Source organism: Chaetodon auriga, chromosome 19, assembly GCF_051107435.1.
Source record: "Chaetodon auriga isolate fChaAug3 chromosome 19, fChaAug3.hap1, whole genome shotgun sequence".
Taxonomy (NCBI): domain Eukaryota; kingdom Metazoa; phylum Chordata; class Actinopteri; order Chaetodontiformes; family Chaetodontidae; genus Chaetodon; species Chaetodon auriga.
In genome coordinates, this window is record NC_135092.1 from 19,362,598 (window position 1) to 19,383,012 (window position 20,415).

Sequence of the window (20,415 nt, forward strand, 5' to 3'; positions counted from 1 at the left end):
TAAAACTTTGAAATAAAAGAAGAGGAATTAAAAGTACAATGTTTGCCTCGAAAATGTTGCGGGGGTAGAAGACTGAAGTAGCAGAAAGTGGAAATACTCAAATAAAGTAGACTATGAGTACCTCAGAGTAGTACTTGTACTTGACTGTAACTTTTCCATTTTATACTTCTTAATATATTTTATGTGGAACTGTGTATTTTTCTCTACAACATTTATTCCACAGCTTTAGTCTTAACAAACACAACATGCGATAAACAAATAAAATCTAATGTCTTTTCATGTCTTCTTGGAAGGTTCTGAGTGGGTTTCATCTGCCACCATGTCGAGGGCTTTTATTGTGAAAGATACACAAACTGAATGAACCTGAGTGCCTGGTGAAGGTGGGAGCAGTGAAAGAGCTCGTGGTTCAACCTGCTGAGTCCTGTGTTATAACTTTATTATTTCCTTAAGTATAAGCGTGCATAACCCTCAACTACAGGTTAAACAGTGTATTAAATCAAAATCAGCTTTATCGGCCAAATAGGCCTACTGTGTGTGTACAAGTACAAGGAATCTGACTCCTGCTGAAAGTTGCCAAAAACAGTTTACAGGAAGATAGAAACAGACGTACAGCTGAAAACATGTCAACAAAGCTGAACAGCACCTGGTGAACATACAACATGCAGTGTACCCGTGTACATGTACACGCAAGCAGGTAGGTACACATGACTATACATAAAACATATATAAAAAGCAACAATTACCAACAGCACAAGTATTATTTCACTCAACCACCTGCACCATTAAAATGCAGCTTACTCAATAAAATATCAACATCAGTAATTCACATTCACATCTATCATAATAGAACTCCCTCCAGGATGATCCTGCTACAAAATACTTCACTTTTAATACTTTTGCTGGCAGTACTTCTTAAGTAGAACTTTTACCTGAGTTCCTCTTTCACCACAGAATTTTTAGTGTTTCTGACTAAGAAACCGTCGGACTCAGAGATAATAACAGTATGAAACATAACTCAGAAGTGTGTTTCATACAACTCTGAGCTCTGCGCTGTTATATCATTATGCAGATGTTATTATTATCTCCTGTGTATTTATGCTGTCTCAGCATTTGTCACAGTAAACATATATTTAGTCACGAGATTTGTTTGTATCCGAGGTGGTTAATAATGGTCAACTTAATATTATATTTTAATAGACCCGTCTTCTAAATGACCACTTATTTAAAGCCCAGAACCTTCAGTTTGTAAGGCAGTGAGAGGACTGTGGGTAATGTGACTGCGGAACAAAGACCATCGTATTTGCACCGATGTAATGCATGACTGTGAGACTGTGGCGTCATCAGCTGGCAAAAGTTTATCACAGTAAAAGACTGAACGAACAACACTGCCATCATGTGGAGGCTTTACAAACAACATGCCACATGCATCACCTTTACAGTCACGCTTTTTTTTTTTTTTTTAGAATACATTTTCGAACGCACCCCAAAGTGATGTCCACACCAGGTCAGATACAAAGTGATGTGTGTGTTTTCAGTGCAGGACGGTGAGAGCAGTACGCTGTGCCATTCACCGTTCACGCTCATGTTGATGTTCCTAAAGATGATGATGTGGTTATTAGACCTGGTGACGTGTGCTGCTGTGCCACTGAGAAACTGACAGTGAACAAAGCACGTGGCTCTGACCAAAAAACCGCAGAACATCTGAAGTATGCCAGCCACAGGATCTCAGCGCCACTTGCTTTGTGTATCTCTGGATTAACCATGCGTGGCATATTCTCTGACTCTGCGCTGTCTGTCTTATTAGTGCCAGTATACAAACACAAAGCCGGTAAAATGTCCAGCATAGAAAACTACAGACCAGTTGTCCTGGCTAGCATCCTGTCCAAGGTATTGGGTTTCCTGGATGCATCAAAGTAAGGTGGAATATTATCACCTGTTCTCTTCAGTCTGTGTGTGGATGATCTTTCTAAAAAGTCCAAAGACTGTAAGACTGGATGTGTGGTGGGACATAGTCTGACTATCCACCTGATGTGCGCTGATGTTACACCCTGGAAAGGGAAGGAAGGAAGGAAGGAAGGAAGGAAGGAAGGAAGGAAGGAAGGAAGGAAGGAATACAATGCTTCCTCTCCGGCAGCTTCATTGGGAATGTATTATTTTCAAAATAATTTACAAAAGGTAAAAAAGTTCTCTTAGCACACAACATTTAAAAAAAAAAAAAAAATCTCTCTATTTCAGTCAATTTAAACATACTTTTCTTCTCTCACTTTCCAAGTAAATAAAGAGGTAAGTATAACATCATTACTCACTTTTTCTTTAACAGGTTCAACCAAATGTGACAGTTAAGTATTGAAGAAAATTGTCCATTAATCAATGAACAAACTCAAATGACCGAACTTGAAATATATTGAAAATAAACAAAATATATGAAACATAAATAGTCATGTGTCTACTGTATTTGTTGTACCTCTTCCTTCTTACCGTTTATTACAGTGCATTAAGTGCATTTCAGTCCTCATTTCGTGAGTATTTTAACCTCATTATCACTATGTATTCTATGTGCATTAATATCTGTAGCCAGCAGGGGTCAGTGTGACGCTTTACTTCACTCATGAGTCGGTTTCCGGCGGGTACTGTGGCTCATTTCAAGAGTAAAAGGGCACAAAAACTGTTCAACAGACTAAAAGTTTTTTCCACTGACTCTTTTTCTTTTAATGTGAGATTGTATATCCGTTTGTTTATGAGATGATTTATTGTTAATATGAAACTCTACCCCCTTTTATTATTTGTATTATAGATGATGTATGTTATATATGTTTACCATTGTACATTGTACAAGTTCAATAAAAAGAAACTTTAATGACAATTAAAAAAAAAAAAAAAAAAAAAAAAAGATTCCTCCCGTTTGCTGGAGAGTAAAGTAAAATTGAAGTTAGTTAACCCAGTCTGGGTAGCGTGAATCACAGTTCTATTTTGGGGCTCCATGAACATTTGTGTTGACTATATAGTATATACTATAACTATATATGTATACTTTTGTTAAAATTAGGGAATTGGAGCAATGACACATTTTCTTGCTGTGTGATTCTTAGAGAATTATTGGCCTCAGTTATGACCTCAGACAACTATTTAAAATAAGATGTTGTTACTGAGGTTAGTGCTTTATTGGAAAATAACATCTGTTGTAGATTTCCTTATAAATTCCATGAAAATATCAACAACACCTTGTGGAAAAGCACTGTGATGAACTTATTTTCCCATCATGCTATGTTGATGATCACATCATGGCTTCATTTGTCAGATTTCCATGTCTGTTCAGAGTGAGTTATTTCACACCAGCAACATGGACCAAATGTTGTTATTAAAGTAGTGTGTTTTCAGATTACACATTTGGCAATTGTGTGATTGAGGTATTTCATCAAAATTAATGAAATCTGTAGATCTGTTCAGTAGCAGCATAGTACAAAGGTTCCGGAACCAAAAGAGAGGGACGTTAATTGTGGACGCACCCCATTGAGGATGCGACAAAGTGCGCATGCGTACATTTATCAAAACACCGAAAGAAGAGGAGTGACCGCATGAGGGAATTCAAGTAAAACAATGCAGTTTCGAGTAAGAAATGTCTTGTTTTTGTTTTTTGAATAGTCTTTCTTGACGTCTACGCTCAATGTGTTTCCACGTTCACGTGTATTGGCCACAGTGTGTGTGTACCCACGGAAGGTTACGATAACAATAGCTAGCATGCTAACTGGTAGCTAACCCACAGTTTGATATTTAACGTCAGGACCTGATGTCAGCGCCATGCCTAATGTGAACTAAGACTAAATACCGATTTGTCTCCGTATTTCAGGCGTGCAGTGGTTTCAGTTTAACCTCAGTGTGACAGTTTAGTGTGTGAGCAGACGATGGACAACGATACCGTGTCAGCCTCAGATGGGACAGCAGACTGCCCCCTGGTTTCTGAGGACATGGAGGGGATCTGTGTAATGCCGGATTTGGGTGCGATCAAGACTGAGCAGTCGACGGGAGATGACCCGGGCACCCAAAATGTGGCCATGGGCATCAAATTCATCCTGCCCAACCGCTTTGACATGAACGTTTGCTCCAGATTTGTCAAGTCGCTCAACGAGGAGGATAGCAAGAACATCCAGGACCAGGTCAACTCTGATCTGGAGGTGGCTTCTGTTTTATTTAAAGGTCAGAGAAGCCGCCCGTTTGCCTCTAAAGTCACAGTAACTTGATAAAACATTTCCATTTGAAGTTTAATGTTTTCCTTCACTTTCAGCTGAGTGCAATATCCAGACCTCACCTTCCCCGGGTATACAGGTGCGCCATGTTTACACGCCATCCACCACCAAACACTTCTCCCCCATTAAACAGTCCACCACACTCACCAACAAACACCGCGGCAACGAGGTTTCTTCCACGCCTCTTTTGGTGCATTGTAAGTACCACAGTTGGCTTAACTTAGTTTATTAAACACGTTCACAACAGCAATCAAGTCAGAATTTTAATGGATACATGAATGTTTGTCCTCTCAGCTTTGTCCATTCATCAGCTGGCAGCTCAAGGTGAAATGGTGTTTCTTGCCAGCAGGATTGAACAAGGTAGGCAGCCCACCTGGGTCGTCAAACAGGTGTAAAAACCACAGAAGAATAACCACGAGTGTTTAGAGCTGCAGCTAGCAGTTATTTTCATCATAGATTAATCTGCAGATTTTTGTCTGGATGAAAAGTTTTGTCTAGAAAATGCCAGACAGTGAAAATTTTTGTAAAAATTGGACAAGTCCTCATATTTATGTTATCTTTTTATGTATCATTTTAATAGAGACAGTGATCAATCTGCAAGATGAGGAAGGCTTTACTCCGCTGATGTGGGCGGCTGCACACGGACAAATCGCGGTCGTCGAGTTTCTGCTCCAGAACGTACGAAAAACTTGCCGTATGATCCAGATTTCATTGTTTTATTACATTGGAGCACACAGACTTCATGTACTCACCGGTCTGTATGGTTCTTCACTGTAGGGTGCTGACCCCAACCTCCTGGCCAAAGGGAGGGAAAGTGCGTTGTCCTTGGCCTGCAGTAAGGGATATACTGACATCGTGAAGATGCTCATTGACTGCGGCGTGGATGTCAATGAATATGACTGGGTAACAATACCAAACTTTTACCCCATTCATTTGACCTGGTTAAGTAGAATATGACATGATTTTCAATATTCAGAGATCTCCACTCACCTTGTGCCGGGCCTTAGTGTTGCTCTGGCTGAGTAATGACGCCCCCTGGAGGTGTCACACTGTTCTGCCTGTTGTGATGTTCCCTCTGTGGGTTTCAGAACGGAGGAGCCCCTCTGCTGTACGCTGTCCACGGGAACCACGTGCGCTGTGTGGAAATCTTGTTAGGTGAGGGACATCCACCTGTGTTACTTCCTTTCAAAACGATAAACATCACAGTTCTTTTGTGTGTAGGAAATGTTGTGTTTGACATGAACCATTACAGAAATACAGCATGTTCGTGTGTCTTCCAGAGAGCGGTGCTGATCCTACCATTGAGTCAGATTCTGGATTCAATGCGATGGACATGGCTGTGGCTATGGGCCACCGGAATGGTAAGTGTTAATTAGACACATAAATCACTATGTATGAGAAGTGTAATTAGATATTGTTGGCATACAAACATCATTGGCATGTGATTTTAGATAACATGCTAGCCTTCCAGAGGCAAAACAGGCATGATGTGTCACAGTACAGCATCACCCTTTCAACACAGCTGTTGATTCAGGTCTAATATTCCGTCCGCTGCCGGTTTAAAGGCAGAATAACAACGGCCCCTATTCTGTGTTTGAACGTTTTATACAGACGGAACAGGAGAAGTAAATGTTTTCATTTGTATTAAAACACTGAATGTTTGTGTTCAGTTCAACAGGTGATGGAGGCACACTTACTGAAGTTACTGATGGGAATCAGAGAATGAACTGTGACACTTACGGAAAACGGGTACCAAAGGCACAACGCTGGGCTCCGGACAATCACGCAGCACGCCCAGCCTGTCGGCCAACGGGAACGTTTTGTTCCGTTAAGTGACATTTCAGCAGCGTCGCATGGCATCGACGTCATGCTGTCGGTGTGACGCACATGAAGGTTTGAGCTGTGTGAATTTTAAATTTTAAACCCTCTTTGAAACTGTTTTACTCTGCACTTTTCCACATCGTACATGGAGTAGCAAACCTGATCGAGACAAACTGGCAGATTTTCAAAGACCGGATGTGTACAGTTGAGTTCTTCACTGCACTGCACAGGCTGAAAAACGCGCAGTGTAGGACTGAGTTTGCTTTAACTAAGCATGGAGGTTTTGTTTTGAATCTTGTATTAAACGCCATCACTGGCTGTTCCATCCTTTTCCTGTTTTGGCAAGTGTTTTCAAACCTACATATTGATCCCAATAGTAAACGTAATTCGTTGAATGGCCTCACTTCATGCTGTCTGGTCTTCAGTGAGCAGACTGAAAATCCGTCGCTGCAGACTGGAACGCACACGTTATAGACTGCTTTTACGACGCTGCCGAGCTGTCTGTTGTACTGTTTATTTATTTGAATATTTTGGATTGTGTTGTAATGTGCTAAAATCCTCACTGATGGACAGTGAGTCTGTTTTGTTCCTCTGTGTTGTGATACTAATGTGTTGTGATCTCATGCCTCATTCAAGTGTCCCACAAGGTGACTGTGGTGCTGTTTGCCTCTGTATGAGGGTGCCTGTGTTTTCTACCAGTCATACCGTCTGTGTCGTGTCAAGAAATAACTTGTATTGATCTCAGTGTAAGACATCACTCTGTACAGATATTTATCTGATTGCAAGTCAAAAAGGTCAAACTACTGTTTATATTAATTGAAATGAAGCTGTTATTTAATTAAAAGATCTCTTTAAAAGGCATTTAACAGAGTCATGGTTATGGGGATAATATACACTTATTTAGTAGCTGTTGGGTACTGCAGAGGTCAGCAGAGTCTGTCACTGACGGGGTCTGAACCAAATTTCATGGCAATCCGTCCAATAGCTGAGACATTTCACAAAAACCCACAAAAGTCGACCTCATGGTGGCACTACAGGACAAGTCAGATCACCACAGTCTGCAGGATTCGACCAGCTGACCCACGCTGCCATGTCCACGCTGCTCGCATGGCTAAAGCAAAACGTATTCCACGGTTTTGTGGTTGTATGTTCTGTTTGTTTATTCATCTGATTTTATCATAATGTCTCGCATCTTGTATCTACACCATTATGCTGTGGATGAAAATGCTTTAAGCTCATGGGTACATCCAGAGAAATCCTACATCTGCTGATGAGGCGTGAGAAGAAAATACTGTAATCCTTCCTTCCAAGTCTGTTTGAGGTTATTCAGTGACGTGAGTTGTACAATAACATTGAACATCCTAACCAATTCAAAGAAGGAATATCACACTATTTCAGCTGTGAAAACAGGACTTGAGGGAAGAAGAAAATCAGAAATTTGGGCTATTTATTGACAGTAGCAAAGGTTTATTCCAGATATGGTGGTTTGAGCGAGGCCACAAAGAGTTATGGTTCAGTAACATGGAGGAAACATGTACAGCAGGAGCCTTGAACGCCACATTTCAGACACAATCTCTCACTCTAACTGCACATACAGACCACAGAGCACAACAAGCGTTTGGAGAGTCTGGTGGAAAAGAAGAGGTGGAATGAGGACTAAAATACCTTACGCTAAAAATACTGCTACCCCCAGTTCGTAATACTTCAGAGTACTATTCTAGAAAATTACTCAAAAATAATTCACTTGAGAGGATGCAAGTACTTTGTTCAGGTGTTGCACAAGTCACAGAATGCTCACAGCCAACAGTTGACAGATCATCCATCTTCTCAGGTACTTTAACGATTAACTTCCCACCTCTCAAAAGACAGAAAAGCATCTTGTGCCTCACATGGTCCTGTCAAGTTTTGACACCCCGGGGAGTCCGTTTTCCTCTAGTTAGCCTCATCCTTGGACGCCTCGTCAAAATTCTCCACCAGATCTGAAACAACAAAAGAGTTTGGTGGTAAATTGAGTCATGGGGGGGCTCTCAGAGGTGCCAGATGACAATACAGGAAAACCGTGTTTATCTGAAACATGATAATGGGAGTAACGTGATCCCCTTCCTTTCCTCATCTATCCCCTCTCTTCTATAGACTGCAATGTGCCCTGCATGCAGGACCCTCAGAACTACTGAAAGCAGCTGTAAAAATTATGGAGTAAAGCATCAAAAAGTTGGCTGAAATTACTCCATGAAATGTGAGAAATATGCCTTTCAAAGTTTTGGCTCGAAGGGTCGAGGGTTAAACTGGAAACAATCCAAAAGGTCTGAGTAAACATGTTCCTTCAGTGGGAGAACAAAAAGGAAACTTAAGTCCAATAACAACATGACGGCCTCGGCTGTTAACCCTGTGCCATCAGGCCTCGGCTGCTCCTATTGCTGAATACATGTGTAATCGTTTGTTAAATTAGTGAGAAGTAAGGCTACGGGGAGAGAAGTCCTGGGAAAAGCTGAGATTATTGTAATGGCAACCTCATGTGTTTGGCCCGTTTTACTCCCAAAGAAAAGCAAACTGGGTCTTATAAACAATGAACGTGAGATTCAAACACACAACGCTGCGTCGCACCATCGTGTAAGGTCTGTGATGAATCCCCTCCGCGTGACCCTTCTCACAGGCCAAAAGAAAACAAACCTGCCATGATTACTGAACGGAGACAAAAACAAAAAAGAAAACCCTCGCCTGATAACACGAGTGTGAAGCAGCTTTTTGTTGGACGCCAGACGACCACCGTTTTCTTGAGACATGTTGAAGTATTTTGCTGGAACGAACTGCTGTGAGTGTAATGCAGAACGAGACATTTAAGCGCTCACCTGGAACGTCGTCATCTTCTTCTTCTACTGTTGCGATCGGCGCTTTTCCATCCGCAGCTGTGAGAACAGAAAAGATCCGTGAGAATTAGCCAGAAACAACTCGGACAGCGTCTCTCTAAACAAGTTTGACTAAGCTCAGACTACAGCTGTGACTCGACAGCGTGATTGAACTCGACACTGGGACTTGATTCAACGTGTTTCTGCATTAGCGGTTCCTGACCCTGTTTGGGCAGGGCCTCGGCGAGTCTCCTGAGGCTCGTCAGGCTGTCGGCTCCCAGCTGGTTCAGGATACCCGGCAGCATCTCGGTCAGCTGCTTGGTCTCGGCGTGGCCGGTGATGGTGAAGGTGTTGGCCGCGAGGGAGGCCTGCACTTTGGGGTTGTTGAAGTGGATGACTGTTCCTTGATTTGTAAACATGTTGACCTGCAACGGCCCAAAGTTTTACGCCGTTAATGACGAGATCACAGACAGAGCGGGCACAGATTCACCTTAAAGCGTTCATGCCTACCTCTTCGATACCAGAGATATTGTTGACACCAAGTTTCTTTAAGGAGAACTGGAGCTTCTTGTCATCTGCGGTCGCTGTTCTGTGTACAACCTTCTTCTTTCTGCGAGCGCTACCCTACAGAGGCATTCACACACACATATTTCTGAGTAAACTATCAGCTCTTAATGATGCATTAATCCATTATCTTCTGTATCCACAGAAATGTCCAGGCTGGGACTGTTTTGGCCCGCAAGATGCTGTTTTTTGTCAATTTATTTCAGTCCTGCTAAATTATCACTGCTATGCAACAGAAACTGAAGGATAGTTGATGTGCACTCATTTCTAACAGCTTTGACACCCTGGTGCTAAACCCTGAAAACTAAGCATGCACCAATGCAATAAGAAAACAGCAGAGAAGGCCCAACGCTTTGCAGAAAATCAAGCTTTTCACATAACCTGCGATAATGCATTTATCTTGACGATTACCTTTCCGCCGATGCGGACTTGTGCCTGTAGCTTAGCGAGTTTTTCTTGATTCATAATTGTTTCTTTCATCTGCAAAAAGGAAAGGACATTAAATCAGATCAGGTGTCACCAGCACAGCTAATCTTTACACCAGCAGCCAACAGGTTTAACAAACATTTTGGCTATTTAGAAATTAACTCATGTTATACCACAATATTGTACACCTCCCAAATATTACAATAGCGTGAATTGAAATAGGTAAAAATAACAGTCCAGACAGGAAAAACATGTTCGGGGTGATTCATAAAATGTCATGTTGCAACAGGTTGCTGAAAATACAGCAAAGCACAAACGCAACTAAAGAACTGCCGCACACGGACAATCTCAGCTGTCTCACACCAAATAACCAAAAAACATGAAATTAAAGTTAGTGAGCCCACATTTCCTTTCCTCTACTAATTCACAGATTGACATCGCTCATATACTTTTAACATGTTTGACTTTTACCAACAAATCAAATCAATGGGATCAGCTCTATCAAGGCCTCACAGGAACCGATTGACGTGCAGCTGAACGCAGGATTTACAGGTTCTCTGAACGCTCTGCAGCTCCTTCACCAGCCTGCTGCTCACAGACGAACTCATGAAGCACTCGCGACACTTGAGTGCATTTAGTGACGAGCACGAACTTTGAGTGATCTGGTTCATTCATGTGCTCATCGGGGGACTCTGACCTCACCGAGCACTGTGAACACAATCGACTGAATGCTGTTGGAAAACGTAAGCCGGCAGACAAACAACACAGGTGTGGAAATAGAAAGTGTGTGAGGACGCTGTGACAGACGTCCAGTGAATTATCTATGGCCTCTTCTGATATGTGGTGTGATGACAAAGATAAGGCCTGTTTTGTTTTTATGCTTCATTGCTCAGCCTCTCTGCCAAATCACAACACCAGCAGCCACCGTGGTATTACAATAAATAAGTGATAAATCGTTACTACTTCATGACAGAGACAAGTTTCTTTACTTTTCCCAAGTTTTGTTCACCTTTCCTTGCCAGTCTAGAGAGAAACACCTTAGTCTATACAAAATCTAAATCTAAACAATTAGAGAAAATCCGAATTTGACCCAAACATTATGAGCTCGCTAACATATGCATGAGTATTTGCATACGATGCCACCGCCTGCTAATACCTCACAAACTCTTCCTGTGTCTCTGGGAAAGTGGCAGCAGCGCACACTCGTGACAAACAAGGTGTAAACAAGTGATGAGGTCTTGGGGAAAACCTGCTTCAACGACACACACATGTGAGCACACACAAGCGGGGAGCAGAGGCCGTGGTGGGGGTGTGGTGGTCGGCGGCAAGACCGTTTCCAACGCGGTAATTAGACTTTTTAAAAGCCATTAAGGAGCAAACAGTGTCACAGGCAAACGCGCAGAGCTAGGTGCGTTAGCGCGTTAGCTACTGCAAGCTAGCAGTTTAGCTAGTATGTTATCTGTACTGTGGACAACAACCAAAAGCTAAATAAAAAGAGGCTGTGCTAGGCCGAACAAAACGGGCCAGAAGCACCACAGGTGACGCCAGGTAGCTTTAAACTAGCATTTGCTGACTAATTCAGCCAGCGACTGTACCGAAACAAGGTGTGGTTCAGCTTTTGTGGAAGAACTAGTAGGCTAACTTTAGCTAGCTTCTTAGCTAACTGGGAGACTGGAGCGTCCGGCCTGTCACCCACAGCCTCCCGCACAGCCACACAAAACCGTCAGCGAAGTTAAAGTCAAACCCCGGCAGAGTTCAGCCACCTAGTCAGAAAAGGCTTTCGTTTACCTCTTGACGTCGGATCGGGGGGGAACAGTGCAGGGAAGAAGGTATTTAAAGCTCCTCACTGACCTGTAAACTAACAGCAGACACATGCGGGAAGCAAAATGGAAGCGAGAGAGGAGGGAGGAAGTGACGTACGGCAAAAAGCGCAATGTCTCATGGGTTTTTACGGCCCTCGGCTGATCTTCGCAGGCAACACCTTCATCAGTCAAAACAGCTTTTATCAATAAAAGCAAAGGTTCAGTATAGAATTATTGAGATTGAGAAGTGTGCATATTTAAAAATAGCCATTGAGAATATTTTATGGCACAAGGCTTCATTCAATTAATTAGATTAAACTAATCTTCATCAAGCAACAAACACACAAGGCAACCCCAAGTAAGTCTGTGTACTATTAAGGTAATTTTCATTCAGCTGGAACACAGTAAAAGCCTTCCAGCAATGCCTCCTTACCTAATTCATTGCTTTTGTCTGGTTCTCCACCTCCAAGAGTGGAAGGCTTTTACTGTGAGCTGACTGCTGGTTGAAGTCAAGTCGAGCAAGTATTCAGGTATTTTCAGTGCCCTTTTGTCAGGTCATTGCAATGAACAGACAAAGATCGGGACCTGGGATCCTATTCAGGGCAACAAGATCCTCGGGATCATTTGCAATTTGTGGAATTCCAAAGAGGAGGGGCAGGGAATAAATCAGCTGATGGGATGTTGTCAAACGATCACAGATTATTTTTTAATCTGTCTTTTAGATACTAGTCTGAGGACAGTGTTAAAACTGTCTTTGGGCCACACAAAATCAAACCACTCAGAAATATTTCCACCACCTTCTTTGTTGGTGTTGTTTGGTAAAAGTAGGTGAGTCCACTGCTGATGGAAGAGCACAAGGCTCAGGCTGCAGCTTCCTTCAGAGGGATCTATATTTATCACAGTCACCAGCGGAGTGGCCATAAGACACGGACAGACACCTGTGGTCAGAGCACCAGGCATTTCATTCCAGACCAGCGTCCCACTGAGTGTGCTGATGAGGGTGAAATTTGCATTTTACAGTGCGGTGCTGGCATGCTGCCTGTTTCTGCAGGACAAAGCCCATTTACCAGAGATAACTGTGTCATGATGAGCGTCAGTTATACTGGTTTGATTACTTGTTGCTATAAAACTTTCAAAAGATGGATGAGTTGAATTGGTGGACTTGGGTAGACCCCATTTATTAGCCATTTACATTTTTTTCAAGTAAGAAAGAGGGAGACACACTTATGTTTTTATTCACTTGCTGAAGCGTGTCAATATTATTCAACAGATGGATTGACTCTACATCAGATTTAAAGCTTAAAAACACAAAATGGTCCTTCAGCCTGGAAAAATGTGATGTGATTTATAGTCACATATATCTTTTTATGGCCCAAATAGCTCTTTAATTTGTTTATTGGAGTATTTCATCACAGTAACTTTGCATGTTTTGTGCTGAAATCATCAAATGCTGCTTTTGCTCTGCTCTTCATAAACCACATAAGCACATAAAGGCAAATTATGTCCATCATATTCAAATGTGCACATGGCACCGGCAGTCAGTGTAAGTGTGCTGTGCTCGTCGGGTCAAACAGCAGGCTATGATATCAGCTTTCGCTCTCTCTTTGAAAAATCACCCCCTTTTTTCCCACCATCTTTAATCCGGTAGATCAGCCGTCTGTGAAGTTTCAGTGCAGTACAAGAGTTATTTTGAGATTATGTGCTGTCGTTTGGTTTGTCTCACTGTGTGTGTGTGTGTGTGTGTGTGTGTGTGTGTGTGTGTGTGTGTGTGTGTGAGCATTTCATCTCAAGCAGCTTTGTCTGCTTGCCTTTCAGGTAGTTTCAAGGTTTCCAGGTTGTTGCCTTGAGGAAGCAGACGTGAGTCAGGGAAAGATAATAAACCTGTCTTGTGACTGCATTGCATTCTGGTCTATTGAGGGTGCTGCTAGATGAGAAACTGTGATGCGTCCCGAGAGTTTTCCCTCTGTATGATATTGAACATTATAACACAAACCAGTAAATCTAGAAAGAAACATTGGTTGGAAAACATACCAATGGAGCCATTGGCTCTATATATGATATCACAACATAACAGCTGACTAATTTATTAAAATAACACAAATATATGTCAGGCAATGCATATCATGGGTGCATGTCCCTATAGGTGTATTATTTTCCATGTCCCACCGTCTATTCCATATTATTCTCCATGCAACTCATAAATAAATAATGCATGAATCACCACAGTGCTGCCCTAACAAGACGTATTGATGATAATAATGGTGGTGGAAGCAGTTTTTCCTTTTTCTGTCTTTTTACACATTGAAGCAACCTACAAGACTCTGAAACATAACCAAACAAATTAATAAATAAACACAACAAATAAGCATGTTTTCCATATAGACGACAATAAACAACTAGATATAACAGACAATATAAAAGCACCATTCAATCATCCCCTTCTACCTTAGTGAAGTGTCACTGCCTCAGCTCCTGCCTTTCCTGTCACAGTGGTCAGGTGACACATTTCTTATCGATCAATTGAGGGTCAGATTCATTAAATATGAAACATTTGAAAAGGTAAATTAGGCCACATTTTGAAGAAAAGTCAAAAAGTCTCCAGAAGTCTGTGTTTTTCTAACCTCAGCACGTTTTGACCATTTTATGTATATTTCCAAATATTCCCATTGAGGTTTGATACAATGGGGAAACAATCTAACAATAATTAAGCTGTTTTTATTTTAATTTGACGTTGGCATAAATCCTCTCTCCACTCCACGCACAGTATCTTTGCGCGTGCTTGCTCTCGCCTTTTCTGCACGGGATGCACATTAATCACATGGCCCACAGACTCCTCTCTCACACGGACCGTTTTGGTGACACTCGGGGGGTTTTGCCGGAGCAGGAGGCGGGCAGGGATCGCGTTTAAACGGCTAAGTGCTTTCTCGGTACCCGGTGGCACGGAAACACCCTCGGATCGCAGAGGCGGAATTTAGAAACACTTGAGAGGTGGTTTAGCACACATGCGACGCGCTGCTGCTGCTGCAAGTGTCGGCTCACAGCTCATTCATTTAATGCTTTTCTTCTGATGGTGCATTCATAGCTCTGAATGAGACTTCTTAAGAGTGTTTAAATTTTATTTGGTTTGCTTTTGGCTCTGTAATATTCGCGTAATTAAGCGTTCAGTTTTGGACGGATTCTATAAATAATGACTAAATGAACAATTAAACGAACTCCAGGCTTTAAGTGCCACAGCTGCACAGACCAGGTCCTGATCAGCTGAGGAAAACTGAAAGCTTGACGGTGTTTGGATTTCCAGGGTGGCTCATTAGAAACAGGTCTGAGGAATAAAACTAATGGAGCACAGGTCCATCCTGCCTTTCAACAGAGGCTGAAATGTTCTCAGATCAACGCACGCACGAGCGCTCACTCCTGAAGAAAATACGACACAGTTTAAATAATCGAACAGTCAGTATCGGCTGGTTATTGATTATTGAGGTGGCCTAAGATCAGTGAGGTCAGTGGCTTTTAAAACGGATTCAGTTAAAACAACACTCCTCTCGTTCCTCCTCCTCCACATTTATGACCAAAACTCATTCATTCACTTTTTTTCGAATTACTAATTAAAAACAAAGTAATTAATTCATATAAAGCGCGAGGAGCCAGTGTGTCTAACTTTCTCTGACGTGTTTGTTTTTTTTATCAGATAATATTTCGTCAATTAATTCAAAAACAATAATAAATATAATGTATATAAAGTTTATTTTAGGGTGACAGAGCAGACTAGTTTGACATTTCAAAGTGGCAGAAGTGATGAATAATGAATAAAATAAAGGCTTCAACCGTTTACAGGCTAATCAAGGCAAATAACCTCCAGTGTAAACAGAAATTACAGAAAATATTTGTATTTTTCTTCCTCACTGATTTTACAATACAGCACAGTCACGTTTATTGGCCTATGAATAAAAATAAATTATTATGTATAGAAGTCAGCACAGTTTAGAGCTTCATGAGAAGTCAAATAAACTCTGCACTTTACACCAAACTATTCAAAAAAAGGGTTATTTTAAGGGCAGTTAATAGTAGATTCCTGGTTGTGACACCTACTGCGTTAAGTGTTTTAATTGTGAGACAACTCCGCCGCTAGATGGCGCTGGTCAAATGGGAACCTCTGAGAAGTTCCTGATGGGCCACACAGTACCTGAGTAAACCCTCAGCATGAAGCAAAGTCATGATGAGCCACACATTTTTCTCTAAGTCCACATGTGTTTTCAGGCCTGCTTCATTCATGAAAGCTGGCTGATAGTTTCTATTTTTAAGACAGAAAATGTCAGAAGTAAAATGCACAAAAGTTTGAGAAAGTTTTATTTATTTATTTTTAAATGATTTGATTAAACTTTGGAGAGTTTAATATTTTAGCAAACGTGCTCACCTTGTTTGAATAGCTTTTGCTAAAATATCTGGGAGCATGTAAGCTATAAGCTGACATAATTAAATGAATTAATCAAAAATGAATCATCAGTAACAGACACATTTGAAAGCACAGCTGCACAGCATGAGAGACGGTCGTTCACAATAAAATCAGAATAAAATATAATCTGTATTCACACTTTATTGCCTCACTCTTACTCACTAATCTAAGACTGAACCCAATAATAATAAATGCAAAGTCATCAAATATGAACGCGTCTTTTATTTAGGGTCGATTTTAACATTCAGTCTAGACAATTAAGGTCGATTATTCTCCACCAACATGCTTTTTAACAGGCCTTCACACACCGTGCGATGTTCACCACACACTCACTGAACATTAATTTTCTTTTATCCTGAAAACCTTTTGAGATTTCTTCTTTGCTTTTTGTGCTTTAATGCATCCCATCCTCCAAACCCCCTGAAATAAAATAAAAAAAGAATAGAGATGTCCACACACACACACACACACACACACACACACACACACACACACACAGCACTATGCTCAGGACGCACGGCAGAGGCCTTCTATGTGGAGCTTGCATGCTCTGCGTGACCCGTGACTGATTCGAGTTAACAGCTGACTCTTTTCCATTACAAATGGCTCGCGGATAATCTAGATAACTACCGGATCACGCAAACTGAGCTGCCTGGATGTGGTGCACCGGTCTCAGGCACGACTGCGAGGAGGCATTCGTGTTGAACATCACAGGTATTCTTTAAATTCCAGAAAGAAAGAAAAAAATCAGGAACAACCTATTTTTTTTAATCTCAGGTATTTTGAGGTGTTGTGTCATACAGGCTCTATATTAAAAATACGCACGCGCTCCCTTCATGTATCACACTAGTAACTAAGCCTAAATAAATAAAACGGTTGTCAAAATACCCTCTTCGATCTGAGCAATGACCAGACCAGCAATTAGAGTTTGCTAAAGATTTTTTTTTTTTTATCTTCCAAAATCTATTTTTGCGCAAAACTCTGGGCTGGAATAAAAGCTTCAGATCAGCGTGGACGACAGGCCACCATGAATGACCACTAAAAAGGATGTAGGCCACACCAAACTTTTTTTTTTTTTTTTTTTTTTTAAACCACTCACAGTTAATTTTCAAAGACCTTTTTTTTTGTTATTTAATTTTTTTCTCTCTCTCTCTTTTCATTCGCCTCGGTGACGTTTCCTCCCCATGTGATCAGGGCGGGGGTATAAATGGCGAGAGAAGGTCCGCCCCCTCTGTGAGTCAAGGTTTGGACCCTTTGCGGGTTTCCCTGCACATTTCTCAGCCTGGCATCGACGGGGCCGCTCGTCAGTCGGCGACAGAAAAAAAACAATTCCCCTGAAAACATATGGAAATAGCGAGAAAACAGGAGGACATCTTTCACCGACGGCGACACGTGCTCCTCTCCGCTCCCCCTCCTCATATGAGTTTTTGAAGAGGGAGGGCAGGGTGCATCTCATCGTCTTCCTCATCTGGCGTCGGAGGGCACAGCCGTGTGTGAGCCATGACTCTGAGCTCAGAGATGTCGGATGCCTCCATCCTTTCGGAAGAGACCGACATAGACGTGGTCGGCGAAGGGGAGGATGGAGACGGCCAGACGCGCTCCTACGTGGACGAGGTGGCACAGATGCACGACGGCATCCTCCTGGCCGGCTCTCCTCCTCCGTGCCTGGACAGCTCCACCTCCTCAAGGGATGCCTACAAGCCGGCGGGCAAGAACACCCTGGTGAAGCCCCCTTACTCCTACATCGCCTTAATCACCATGGCCATCCTGCAGAGTCCCAAAAAGAGGCTCACCCTCAGCGAGATCTGCGACTTCATCAGCAACCGCTTCCCGTACTACAGGGAGAAGTTCCCGGCCTGGCAGAACTCCATCAGGCACAACTTGTCCCTCAACGACTGCTTCGTGAAGATACCGAGGGAGCCCGGGAACCCTGGGAAGGGCAACTACTGGACTTTGGACCCGGAGTCGGCTGATATGTTCGACAACGGGAGCTTTCTGAGGCGGAGGAAACGCTTCAAGCGGCAGCAGGCGCAGGACTTGCTGCGGGAACACAACAGCTTTATCCCCGCCGCCGCTGCGTACGGGTACGGACCGTACGGCTGCGGAGGATACGGCATCCAGCTGCAGTCCTACCACACACACTCTGCACTTTTTGCTTTTCAGCAGCAACAGCAGCAGCAGCAGCAGCACTCCAGGCATTCACATACGGGAACCATTATCCCCGCGCCGTCTTTGATGCCCACCACCACGGACTTAGCCAGGAGTAGGTTTTATCCTCAGCTCAGCTCCAGCCTGGGCTCAGCCAGCGTGCAGGCTGCAGCCCCGGTGCAGAAGTCCAGCTCCCCCGTGCAGCGGTCACCCTTCTCCATAGAGAGTATCATCGGGGGGTCGCTGAGCCCCTCCAGGACTTCCCCGGTCGTTGTCCCGGTCTTACCGTCCTCTCTGGGCCCTGCAGCGGCCGGCCAGCCGCAGAGCGTCCACCCCGGAGCTGTTTTACACCCGGTTGAAAACTTTCCGAACAGAGTTGTCAGCGGCTCTAGCGGCTGTTAAATGTCTTAACAAACTTTTCAAGAAACTATTAAAAAAAAACAAAAAACAGAAAGAAACAGCAACAAAAACAAAAAACGCCCCTCTTTGAAGGTAGGATTATTTTTGTATGTTTGTTTGATAGCACGCAGCTGAATGATGGACATGAACAACACTATTTGTGCCTATATTCATGCTGTTTTAAAAAAGATATATTTATGTTCCTTTCTTTCGGTGTGAATCAGACTTTTGACCACGAACTTTCCTTGTATTTTCCATCAAGTAATTCGTTTCAGTCACTGTTTAGGGCGTCTCAGGATAACGACTTAATGGGCAGGTTATAAATGATCACATGTTTAAAAATAGGCTAATAATGTATTTGTGTCAAACACGTCCATGTTTTTTTTTTTTTTTTATTAGTTTGGCAAATCAAAACTTCTTTTTTTCTTACAGTTTTGATTTGAACGTTGTATTAAAAAAAAAAACACAGAGAGCAAAGTCATACATTTATAATAATAATATGCAGTGTGTGTTTATTTCAGTAATAAATCATTGTACATTTTTGGCAAGTATTGTGTAATTGAAGTGTGATATTTTTACACAGTTTGTTTTTTCAACAAGAATAAATTTCGTTTTGCAAAAAAATAATTATAATAATTTGTTTGGAAATGAATTTCTTAACTGAGCTTGAGGATCAGGGCCTGTACTGCCACCCAGGGTTTCCGCTGAGGAGCGAATTAGGATAAATAATGTTGCCAAAAACGTAAAGTTGGAGGTGTTTCGTAACTTTTTGGGGGCCTTACATTGGGATTGTGCAGATGAATCAGCTGATACAGTAACGGCTATCCAAACAGGCTATCATGCTCGTGGCTGCATGGCTTTGACTGGGGCTGAAAAGGGTTTGAGTTTGGGAAGGCGTGTGTGCGCGCACGGCCTGAGCCTCAAAAACGGGACATTATGCATTTTGTGATCAGTTTGCTCATATGTTGCACACTCTCCGCCATCAGTGCTGCACACTTTGGAACATGCGCACACGAGGCCTGCGCGTCCACCTGACCTCTCTCACACTCATCCTCGTAATTACGGTGAGCGGACAGGAAGGTGTCAGCAGGGTGAGACAGGGGCTGTATTTTGGGTGATTATACCGGTGCTGATGTGACAGCTGGCCGGCTCTTGAGAAAACGCTCCTCACCCAATATTTCATTATCTGCTCTCATGTGGCACAGCTTTCCCCAGAGAAAATTGAGATGTTGGCTCCTGAATTCTCGCGCTGCTGTGCCACGGGGCCAGAGGGGCTCGTGGATGGAGATGAAGAGGAGGTTAAAGCCACCTTCATCCGCTGACCACTTTTGGTGATTACTCACCTTTATTTTGGCCTTTATTTCCCCACACGGGAAGAAGCGTGACATTTTTTAATATGCACGTAGCCGTCGGCACGAAAAGCCAAACAGAGGGCTGCTTTTACGCAGAGGAGCAGAGAAACGTGCAGGTGATTAGAGGAGCTAGAGAAAAACTGTAAATGACAAACTAACACTCAGGTGCAGAAGCTCAGGGCTGCTACACCTGTGCTGCCGTGGTGCTGCGTGTGTCAGACCTCTTCCCTTTCATTTTTCATGAGCTCTGTCGCGGCGTATGCAGCCTTTACCGCCTTTTACTGTACAGCCCCGCTGCTTCCGTGACTGGATGTGTGCGCCCGGCCGACTGCGTGTGTCTGCCTCCCCTGATTCAGAGCAACG

General features: G+C 42.8%; 3 protein-coding genes across 4 annotated transcripts; 2 read left to right on the forward strand and 1 right to left on the reverse strand.

The window, feature by feature from the left end:
- The first annotated feature begins 3,520 nt into the window (after positions 1–3,520).
- On the forward strand, positions 3,521–6,925 carry ankra2 (ankyrin repeat, family A (RFXANK-like), 2). The gene is made up of 9 exons (XM_076758040.1): positions 3,521–3,609; positions 3,848–4,194; positions 4,283–4,441; positions 4,539–4,604; positions 4,825–4,922; positions 5,022–5,147; positions 5,333–5,399; positions 5,525–5,605; positions 5,915–6,925. The coding sequence occupies exons 2-9, from the start codon at positions 3,903–3,905 to the stop codon at positions 5,968–5,970; spliced, it is 945 nt and encodes a 314-aa protein (XP_076614155.1). The 5' UTR covers positions 3,521–3,609; positions 3,848–3,902; the 3' UTR covers positions 5,971–6,925.
- A 570-nt stretch (positions 6,926–7,495) lies between these two features.
- On the reverse strand, positions 7,496–11,818 carry btf3 (basic transcription factor 3). 2 transcript variants are annotated; one of them, XM_076758042.1, is made up of 6 exons: positions 11,753–11,818; positions 9,887–9,955; positions 9,422–9,535; positions 9,135–9,336; positions 8,915–8,971; positions 7,496–8,044 (listed from the first exon to the last, which is right to left on the reverse strand). In XM_076758042.1, exons 2-6 carry the CDS (start codon positions 9,953–9,955, stop codon positions 7,998–8,000), a joined length of 489 nt encoding a protein of 162 aa, XP_076614157.1. In that variant the 5' UTR covers positions 11,753–11,818; the 3' UTR covers positions 7,496–7,997. The 2 variants fall into 2 exon arrangements, with proteins under 2 accessions (XP_076614157.1, XP_076614156.1); XM_076758041.1 differs by having other exon boundaries at positions 11,690–11,813.
- A 5,574-nt stretch (positions 11,819–17,392) lies between these two features.
- Positions 17,393–19,240, forward strand: foxd1 (forkhead box D1). The gene has a single exon (XM_076758268.1). It carries the CDS (start codon positions 17,654–17,656, stop codon positions 18,701–18,703), a length of 1,050 nt encoding a protein of 349 aa, XP_076614383.1. The 5' UTR covers positions 17,393–17,653; the 3' UTR covers positions 18,704–19,240.
- The last annotated feature ends 1,175 nt before the right edge of the window (positions 19,241–20,415 follow it).

Bases quoted from the DNA above. Each gene is read 5' to 3' on its own strand.
- ankra2 (XM_076758040.1), top strand. From the start codon at position 3,903: ATGGACAACGATACCGTGTCAGCCTCAGATGGGACAGCAGACTGCCCC. The intron at 5,148-5,332 runs GTAACAATACCA...TGTGGGTTTCAG, and splicing joins ATGTCAATGAATATGACTGG to AACGGAGGAGCCCCTCTGCT. The intron at 5,606-5,914 runs GTAAGTGTTAAT...GTTTGTGTTCAG, and splicing joins GGCTATGGGCCACCGGAATG to TTCAACAGGTGATGGAGGCA.
- foxd1 (XM_076758268.1), top strand. From the start codon at position 17,654: ATGACTCTGAGCTCAGAGATGTCGGATGCCTCCATCCTTTCGGAAGAG.
- btf3 (XM_076758042.1), bottom strand. From the start codon at position 9,955: ATGAAAGAAACAATTATGAATCAAGAAAAACTCGCTAAGCTACAGGCA. The intron at 9,536-9,886 runs GTAATCGTCAAG...ATGCCTCTGTAG, and splicing joins AAGTCCGCATCGGCGGAAAG to GGTAGCGCTCGCAGAAAGAA. The intron at 8,045-8,914 runs GTGAGCGCTTAA...TTGTTGTTTCAG, and splicing joins AGAAGATGACGACGTTCCAG to ATCTGGTGGAGAATTTTGAC.